Source organism: Silurus aristotelis (assembly GCF_946808225.1).
Source record: "Silurus aristotelis genome assembly, chromosome: 2".
In the NCBI taxonomy this organism is placed as follows: Eukaryota; Metazoa; Chordata; class Actinopteri; order Siluriformes; family Siluridae; genus Silurus; species Silurus aristotelis.
Window position 1 is genome coordinate 4,962,496 of NC_139575.1, and position 10,000 is coordinate 4,972,495.

Consider the following 10,000-nt stretch of genomic DNA (forward strand, 5'->3'; position numbering starts at 1 on the left):
CTAAATTCGACAGTGATGAAGAAGGGGATGATGGTGACGAGGAAGCAGGTAAGGAGGAGACGAAAACGTGTTCGACAAATTATACATTCACTTATACATACTTTTCTAATCAATTTGTAGCTGCTTTGAGACGATGTGCATTGTTGAAAGCACTATATAAATAAATGGATTGAATTCATACATATTTGTTGCCATGTCCTGATCCGACTCTCTGGAGTTATTACAGGTGTATAAATATATATATATATATATAGCATTTAGATTTTCAGTTTTCGTTTTTAATGATTCATCAATTTTGATAGTTCTTGTATCACTTTGTTTATTTTGTGTCTATCATTCGAGAGTGATTACAGCTCACTATTACTATCAAACATACCCACTTGAACACGTGCAGTTTAATACCTTAAAATAACGTCTGAACGTGAACACAACTGTTGCAGCTCGTTTTTTACTCGGCATGCATTTTTAAACGATTTTAAGTGGGAAATCGTTTTTTACGTCATCACAAAAACAAATAACTCGTCGCTGTTCTGTTTTAATCACATAGGCAGGAAAAGGAAATACAAATATATTATATACTGGAAAGCCTTTCAGTCCTCGTATTCTGCTTCCATTAACACCTGCTCTTCTTTTTCTTGTGTTACCTTAAAGACTCCTCCTCCTCCTGCCTAAACATGTTTTCAGCAGGCCAATATTCAAATAAAGGAGGCGTGGCTAATGGAAAAACAGAACACGAATCAAGAATATCAGAAAAAAAAAATACAAAAAATAACTTGCTACGTAACCAACACTACATACGTGCGTATAATAAATATACAAATGATCAAAAAACATAAAAGTGGCTTTTGCATCTATACTACAAATGTTTCCGTCGCCGATGATTACCGTAAACGTACGTTTTCAATACATAAATCCCAAATTGGGCTTTTCTCAACCATGAAATCAGCCATTTGTGCTCCACTATTTTTGAAAGTCTTTCAACATTTTTTTTTTTTTTTTTTTTTTTAAATAATACAGTGTGCTTTTCCTTTTCATATTTCTGTTCATTGCTGTCACAAATACCTACTGCCACCTAGTAACATGGAGGAGTATTTCCTTTACTCTGCTGATTGTCATCGCAGGCACAATACTGGCAAATTATCTCCAGTAACTAATGAATGATTTTTTGGCAGGGCTTTAACGGTACACAAAATCCACAGTTTGGAGCGGACGGTTTTTGAACCTGCAAAACCACACAGTCGCTTGTTTTTATTACGCAGTTTATCATTATTATTAACATTTTTGAACATCACCAGATTACATTTTAAAAACAAATAAAAATAAAATGCCTGCTTGTTTTAAATAAAAAAATCAAATAGAATAAATCGTATTTACATTTTATTATATCCGTTAAAATAAGTTATCAATTAAATAGACACAAATTAAATTGAATAAATATAATTCAACATAAACTTTTTTTAAATTTGGGTTATAAAGATGTTTTGTTTTTTATATTTAATATAATTTTTTTTAAAATATTGTACTCAACTCTTCTACATCAGCATTCTTTAATACATGTCCTTATTCCATCCATCCTTCATTCATTCACTCCCTCGATATATGGAATTTTCTCCTAAGAGAAATTATTGTAATTGGACCCAAAAAAGCGAAAGAATCCATGTCGCTGGACCATTTGTAAAAAATGCGATTGCAGGAAGTGGCTGCGATTTCAGGCATGTGGGAAACAAAATTGTGTTTCCGGTACGGCTCGAGTAGCCACGTCGAAACTGCGCTACAAATGCAAGGCGGAGACTAAACACACTTGTGGTCCGCCACTTAATACGTTTGTGAGGGAACTCGGATTTTTCACACGTAAAAAGGGGTTGCATTCGATACACTGAACCGAACGCCCTGTACAGAAAAAGGTACGAAAAAGTGTACCGCTGATTTAATTAAATTTATGCAGGCACTTAACCCTTTGTGCTCCAGGGGGCGCTGTATCATGGCTGACCCTGTGCTCTGACCGCCGCATCCTAACATCATTGGGATATCTAAATATAGAATCTGACCGTCCTGTAATGTGCATGTGACCAGTGAAAAAACGCTTGTTTTTTTTTTTTATGCAATTCTTTTCTTTCCCGATGCTTCTCAGAACCAGCCGCACCGAAGAAGCGAGCTCTGGAGTCGAATGGCACAGACGCCGAAGCTCCGGCCTCCAAGCAAGCGAAAGAGGAGAACGGCTCCTAAACCTGGAGCCGCAACGCTGCTTCCTTTCGCGCCGTACTGTAAATATTTCCCACAATCAAATATCTCAGAAACGATCTCAACTGTACCTGCTCACCTACAGCTTCCAGGCTTCATGAAGACCTCGATACCGGACCGAGCGCTCGCACCCGAAACTCTTCATTTGTGTTCAATTATATCGAAGGCGAAACGTGTATCGTATACGGTTTTGGAACGGATTACTGCCACACATCCTGCATACTGTTTCCTGGAGCGTGATCAGCCAATCACAACGCTCATCATATTCACACCATGAAACCTTTTTCCTGGTTTATCATCAAAAAATAGCAAAAATTCCACAGATTTATCTTCTATTATATAACAGCTTGGCTCACGTCGCTTTAGAAGGAATCTGGTTGCAATCGGGTTTCGATCTTTAACTCTTTGAGAAGCTTAGAGTCAAGAATCGGAGCATAACATCAGTATAACATCTGCAGGTGTCGATGCTGGCCAAATGATTCTTTTGAGTATGCTTAGAATTGTTTATTTTTTTTGCATTTCTAATGATCAGGTTTATGATGATTGGCTAATTTGAATGTTTTAAACCCCGCCCTCATTTGCATACAATGTAATATCAGGATAAAGTGGACACGTTTTTTTGGATTTCAGGTTCATCCCTTCGATCACTGCGTAACCTACGGTTTCTAATATTGCGTTATTGTGTTTAGAAAATCGCTTATTGGATTCCTGTGGATTCCTTGGTTCCTGTGATGGAATTCAGCCTACTGAATGGAATCTATAAGCTATTATTAGTACTACACATTGACGTCTCAAGGAGGAAAAGCATTAGACCTTTCCCCGATTGCGCTTCCTTCCAAGTTTCCTTCCCTTGGATTCCGGTCTCAATTTTTTTGCATGTCAGCTGGGTATCTTTTCACATTACAAGTGAGAAACTGCTGGTAAAATCGCCTAGAAGCCGTACGTCACCGCAATCCGGGTTTTTATTTTATTTTCTGTCAAGCAGACCAGAATAAACTTTTTTTTAAACATATAAAATAATTTCGTTCTGACTGAAGACTGCGACTCCCAGGTGCCATTTTAATTCAATGGTTTATTTAGTTTTTGTTGTTTTTGCTTTATTCTGACACTGAGGATTTCAACATGAGGCACTCTGACATTCTGTACTACATTGGTTTTTTTGTGTAATGTGTTTAGCTCGTTTCATATTTTGAATTTAAATAAAAATGGGGAGAAAAAAACGAAGGTTGTGTTTTGTTTGTGCATGCTCAATACCCATACCAATTATTGAGACTTCTTCCAAATTCATCAGTGGTCAAATTGTAATAACAGAAATTCCACCATGTTCCTTACTTATCAAGCTTACCTTTGCTACACCTTTTAAGATGTCAGTGTTAAAAAAAAGACACATAGGCTGCTTGCAAATTTGGAACGGCAAATCCATTAATGCTGTATGGTGTATATACAGGTTTTAGTGCAGCAAATGATTCTATCAAGAAAACATCTTTTTTTCAGTGAAGGCCCTGCATATTTGAGGAAGACAATCCTAACTACATACTGCATCTATTACAACAGCATGACTTTGTATTAGAAGAGTCCGGGTGCTGAACTGGCCTGGCTGCAGTCTAGACCTTTCATTACTTGAAAACATTTGGTGCATCATGAAACAAAAAACACAACAAAGAACACCCAGAACTGTTAAGCAGCTAGAATCCGTATCAGACACACATGGGACAACATTCCTCTCTTTAAAAACTTCAGCAACTGGTTTCCTCAGTTCTCAGATGTATACGGACCGAAAACGTGATGCTACACAGTGGTAAACGTGGCCCTGTCACAATTTGTTTGGAGATCGGTTGCAGCCATCAAATTCTAAATGAGCTCAGTTTAAACATTGAATGTGTTTATTTTATTGTGAATAGAATATGGATTTATGAGACTTGCAAATCAGTGCATTCCGTTTTTTATATTTTACACAGTCCCAACTTTTTTTGGACTTGTGATTGTAATAATCAGGCTCTCATTTCCCCCACCCATTAAATGAGAACCTTAAGGTGGGTGTCTGTAAAATGACTCTCAGTCGACCATGAGTGAGAAATAAATAGCAAGCTGAATGTTAAACCGTGCTGGAGGGAAACAATGTCATTGAAACAAAGAGCCACAAAAATATCAAATATTTCCAAAAAACGTTCAATTAATTGAATATCTTTTAAATTTTTTGATGAATCCTGATGCAGATGAGTGGGTGCACTTCCATTCTGACCACTAGATGGCGATGTTCATATAGTCATTGTCCCCTTGTATTGTAATGTATGATGCTCAAATACCACCACACACTCTACATTACACACTACGCACTCACAATTATATCATTTATACAACTGAGCAGTTGGGGGTTAAGGGCCTTGCTCAAGGGCCCAGCATTAGCAGCTTGGTGGAGCTGGGATTTGAATTCATGACCTTTTGTTCAGAAGCCAACATCCTAACCACTGAGTTACCACGTCCCTTAGGGCATTTCACATCCTTTGATTAGATGTTCAGAGAGCCGTTTTATTTTTATTCTACAATGACTGACAGAGGAGAAGAAACTCATTTGGTTGCAGATCCACTTACAAAGACATTTTAAAGATGGACTTTTTAAGAAAAACTGGACATCATGAGAACCAAAACAATGCAAAACTATTTATACAGTATCTCACAAAAGTAAGTACACCCATCACAATTTAGCAAACATTTTAGTATATATTTGTACAAGTCAACACTATAGAAATAAAACTTGGATAATATTTTAAAGTGTGCAGTTTGTGTAGCAGTACAGATTTACTGTCCTCTGAAAATAACTCAACATACAGCCATTATTGTCTAAATAATTGCCAACAAAAGTGAGTACACCCTCGATGAAACAGCTTAGTCATGCAAAGCCACACATCCTGTTCGTCATTTTACGTCGCACGCTGCAACAAGTCGGTATGCACACAAAATATCGACACAGTTTTGACATTTTCACTGAGGGTGTACTGACTTTTGTTGCAGGCTGTTGTTTTGACAATAATGGCTGTATGTCGAGTTCTTTTTAGAGGACAGTAAATCTGTCCACAAGCTGCACATTGACTACAATATATCCAAGTAATTTATCCATTTTTACAATATTGTCTATTGAGAATGTATATATGGTTGCTGAAATGTAAGGGGTGCACTAACTTTTGTAAGAGACTGTACATTTGCATTTTCATTCACAGTTGCTGGGCCGATGCTCTGGAACAAAGTGCAAATTTTGCTGACTTTTTAAAAAATATTTGTTTTAGCATTTAATTCAGTATAATGTCTCTATTTAGTTTTTGTCTGGATTTTTTGCATCTATATGATTCTGTAATACATTCTACAGCACTCTGGTCATCAGTTGTTGATTTAATATGTGCTTTATAAAGCAATGTGCCTGACATGTCTGAGGACGAGATGAATAATGTCTGTAGTTTACTCTGTAGTTACTGTGCAACAGTCTTACACCACCACTAGATTTCTTGTTTCAGCAATAGTTTATTGGCAATACATAAATATATCTCAGTCTCCTTTGGATGCAGTATGGGGAAAAAAACAGCTTCTATAGACTAACAAGGCAAGTATTTAGTGTGACCTCCCCTTACATTTGAGCAACAGAAGGAACCAGGCTCCTGAATAAAATTGAACCTTAATTAACGTCATTGCGAACACTCGTAAATCCTGCTATTTCGTGCTAAAATGTTTATTGTCAGCTACAAAAAGACCAGCTTTCAATCACATTGTTCCATTCAAAATGCCAAAGATTGCGAATCGGACAGACCTAAAATACTTTTGCATCACCAAGACTCCTCAGCAACAAAGCTGGTGGAGGCTTGAGCATTTTACCCAATTCTTCTTCTTCTTTCGGCTTCTCCCATTAGGGGGCGCCACAGCGGATCATCCGTCTCCACAACCCCCCTGTCCTCTACAACTGCCTCTTTCACACCAACTACCTGCATGTCTAACCTCACCACATCCATGAACCTCCTCCTTCGCCTTCTTTTTTTCCTCCTTCCTGGTGGCTCCATCCTCAGCATTCTCCTACCGATATACCCCATGTCCCTCCTCTGCACATGTCCAAACCATCTCAATCTCACCTCCCTCACCTTGTCTCCAATGAGCATTTTACACAATACTGTATATTAATAATTGTATGCTTAATTGGAGAAAATCAAATGAAAACAAACTTGAGGTAAAGTACAGTAAGAGAAGGAGAGGTCAGGTAGCTTCACCTAAACTAAAGACCCCCCACACATCACTCTTCCTCCGAGACATGTCTTGGTGGATGGAGAAATTTTCTGGACAATGAAGACTCTATTTGGAATGTTTATGATTTATTTAACACTTTTCTTCTTCTTCTTCTAAAAAAAAAAAAAAGACCTATACCTTCAGTAGATGATTTCATTTATTTACTTTAGATGATGCACATCTTACTCCAGATTCTTTCTCAGAAGCACCTCGAGACACTGGTTTGTTTTCCTTGTTGTAACACTGAATCATCTGATCCTAACCATCAGTGCCACTTCCAGTTTCTTTTCTAGCTCTCCTCTTGATTTCGGAAACCGAGTCACGCAGTCGTATGCTTGTTTTCGCTCTGCTAAATGTATAAATTGATGCGGAAATTGACATGAAAATTGAGCTGCGTCTGAAACATACTAATAGAGGTTTGATGGAGTGATGGATGTAGGACACAGGGGTTTGGTGTGTGCTGGAGAGAGGAAGGAAAAGAGGAAAGCAGATGTCCTCTGTTGTAGGTCATCACTCTGCAAGTGATCTGGGATTTTTTTTTTTTTTTTTTGAGAAGCTTACCGTTTTTTTTCAGGCTTACGTCATGACTCCGTGTCTTTTCCCCTCCCTGTTCGGAACAACGATTCATCCATGGGAGTGTGTGTGCACATCTGAAATCGGGGAAATACAACAATTACCCGGACACAGAAAAGAAGCTTCCCTCAGCAACAACTGACTCATTCTCTATGCTGATTTTTGCTCTTTGAGAATTCTACATGAAGAATTCTGTATCATCCTTTACTTTAGATAATCTTAGTTTTCTACTAAAAAAACAGGTGTCCACCTTCTGCTCTCAGGATTTCCCTGAACCAAACTAATACCCGAGGCATCAGGAAGGAGTTCTGATCAACTTTAACACACTTGCTGATGCTGTTGATGGATCCACATGAACATCCTAAAGATCCATAAGAGTACTGTGGGTGGTTACATGGTTCCACTTAAGAACCATAAAGATGGATTTGGAGTGTAATTAATACATGCTTCTACAAGGTCCCCTGGTGGTCTAGTGGTTAGGATGCAGCGCTCTCACCGCTGTGGCCCGGGTTCGATCACCGGTCAGGGAACCGACCCCAGCCATTAGGGTTGCACAAGCCTTAGTGCCGGTCCCAAGCCTGGATAAATGGGGAGGGTTTTGTTAGGAAGGGCATCCAGCGTAAAAACATGTGCCAAATCAAACATGCGGATGATCCACTGTGGCGCCCCCTAATGGGAGAAGCCGAAAGAAAGTTTAAAGTTTAATACATGCTTCTACAGTGGTTTAGAAGTACATGTGATTTTATTTTAATTTTTTTTAAATTGACAGATTTCAAACAAACTTCTTTCATGGAAAAAGTGAAGCGCTGTGAATACTTTCCGGATGCACTGTATTAGATACAGTTTTGCATTCAGGTGTGAATGGACTGAATGAATGGACATTGGGTGTCATCAAGATTAGATTAGAGAGTTTGGTTCCTCTGTTCCTCATAGGTTTTTCCCTCATCATTGTCACCTCTGGCTCACTCATTAGGGATTCAAAATGACTCAAAAGGGGAATCCATGATCATTTGGGTGATATCAAGAGTGTGATTATAAATCCTAAAAACAATACAAAACACCTGAGAGTGAGAAATAACATGAGTACCAGAGTGTGTGATTATGAGTAATGTCCTTTCTACAGTCTTATACAGTCACTTGACTTTGTGGAACCAGGAGCTACTGAGCAACTCATTAAATAGCTCAAGATTTGAGATCATCATAAATCCATTACCAGCTTCTCCATGCCAGAGCCTTTAAACATTTGTAGAGGTCCAAAGTCCAAAAACTACACGAGGTGGGATCGAAATGGCGCTTGTACGCCTTTAGATGGTTCGAGATGTTTGTGGGGTCGGCATCCCAAAGTCCATAATCTTCATGAGGTGGAACAAGACTGAAGCTGGAGCAACCTCGGGATTGATAGAAATAGAGAAAGAGAAGGAGTGGAGAGGAATTAGCGCAGCTGCTGTTCATGATATTAACAATCACAAGTTGATAATGTGCATGTGATCAGATGTTGAACAGAAGTATGATGGTGGTGTGGTGGGTCGTCTCTTATCCCAGAGATCCCTCATGTCTGTGTTGCCTTCTGGTTCTCCCTTTTAGTTATGCTGCTATAGCGAGTCTTGCCGGAGTCCAAACTGCACAGTGACTTTAACTCTCATGCAACAATAAGGACACTTAATAATCCATATCCTTCTCTTCCTGTCACCCTCTTCTCTCTCTCTCTCTCTCTCTCTCTCTCTCGGTCGAGTTAAACATGCTCCTGAGGCTCCAGTGACCACTGTTCCTGCCCCTCTCCCCCCCGTGGATCTTCCCACTTCATCCAGGCCTGCCTGGATTGGACTGTAGTTGATGTCAACAGTCTCCTACACTGACTCAGAAATACACTTCGCTTTTGATCATCATCACTGCACCCCGCAACATTGTATACCCGCCACAAATGGACATTCGGTGTAACCCAGATGAGGATGGGTTCCCTCTTGAGTCTGGTTCCTCTCAAGGTTTCTTCCTTATGCCATCTCGGGGAGTTTTTCCTTGCCACAGTCGCCAGTCGCCACCGGCTTGCTCATCAGGGACAAACTTACTCATAAAGAACATATTCATTTTTAATCACCGCATTATCTGTGTAAAGCTGCTTTGAGACAATGTTCATTGTTAAAAGCGCTATACAAATAAAAATGAATTGAATTGAATTGAGAATGTTCTGGAGCACAAGGTTGTGATATGTGACGTGTGTTATGTTAAAGATACGTCTTAAATCTGCGCTGAAACTGGGAGAGTGTGTCTGAACCCCAAAGTTTAGGAAGTAAATATGAGAATGCTCTCCCACCTTTAGTGAACTTTGCTATTCTAGGAACTACAAGAAGTCTAGAGTTTTGAGATCTCATTCTTTGTATCCACATGCTTGCTTGCCACCCTTCATAATTCTCACGTCACCACTTTGCCAATCCAAAAATAATTTTCTAGCTCTTCTTCTGGAAAGAGATGACAATGGTAAGGTAAAAACCCCCTGAGATTGTATGAGGAAGAAACCTTCAAAGGAACCAGAACAAAACCTCATCTGGTTGACGCCAAATGACGATTCATCATACTTCTATTGATGGACTCTTGAATGCAAAACTGTTCATAAAAACTGTAGTCCTAAACCGCTGTAGCAGACTATATTCATTACAGTACAAATCCATCTTCATGGTTCCTAAGAACCATGGAACCATCCACAGTAATCTCATTGAACTTTCAGACGTTCATGTAGATCCATCAGCAGCACCAGCAAGAGGGTTCCAGTTGATCAGAAATCCGGATGGACAGTAGGGCATCAGGGTGGATCAGGCAGGTCTATAGAGCAGAATCAGACACCTCTTGGCTGCTGGCTGACGTGGGGTTCTGTCAATCGTGTCACATTTATGTGGGAAGTAATCGCTCAGTAGACTTCTAAATG

The 10,000-nt window shown here is 39.3% G+C and overlaps 1 protein-coding gene across 1 annotated transcript in view; it reads left to right on the forward strand.

Annotated features, from left to right (window-relative positions):
• Positions 1–3,249, forward strand: part of ssb (small RNA binding exonuclease protection factor La) — a 10,953-nt gene extending 7,704 nt beyond the window's left edge. Inside the window, exons 11-12 of the mRNA XM_083559240.1 lie at positions 1–48; positions 2,132–3,249. The exon at positions 1–48 is cut by the window's left edge and continues 84 nt beyond it. Of these exons, the coding sequence (XP_083415366.1) occupies positions 1–48; positions 2,132–2,226 (143 nt within the window). The 3' untranslated portion in view covers positions 2,227–3,249. The remainder of the gene's footprint in view (positions 49–2,131) is intronic.
• Positions 3,250–10,000: the final 6,751 nt, after the last annotated feature.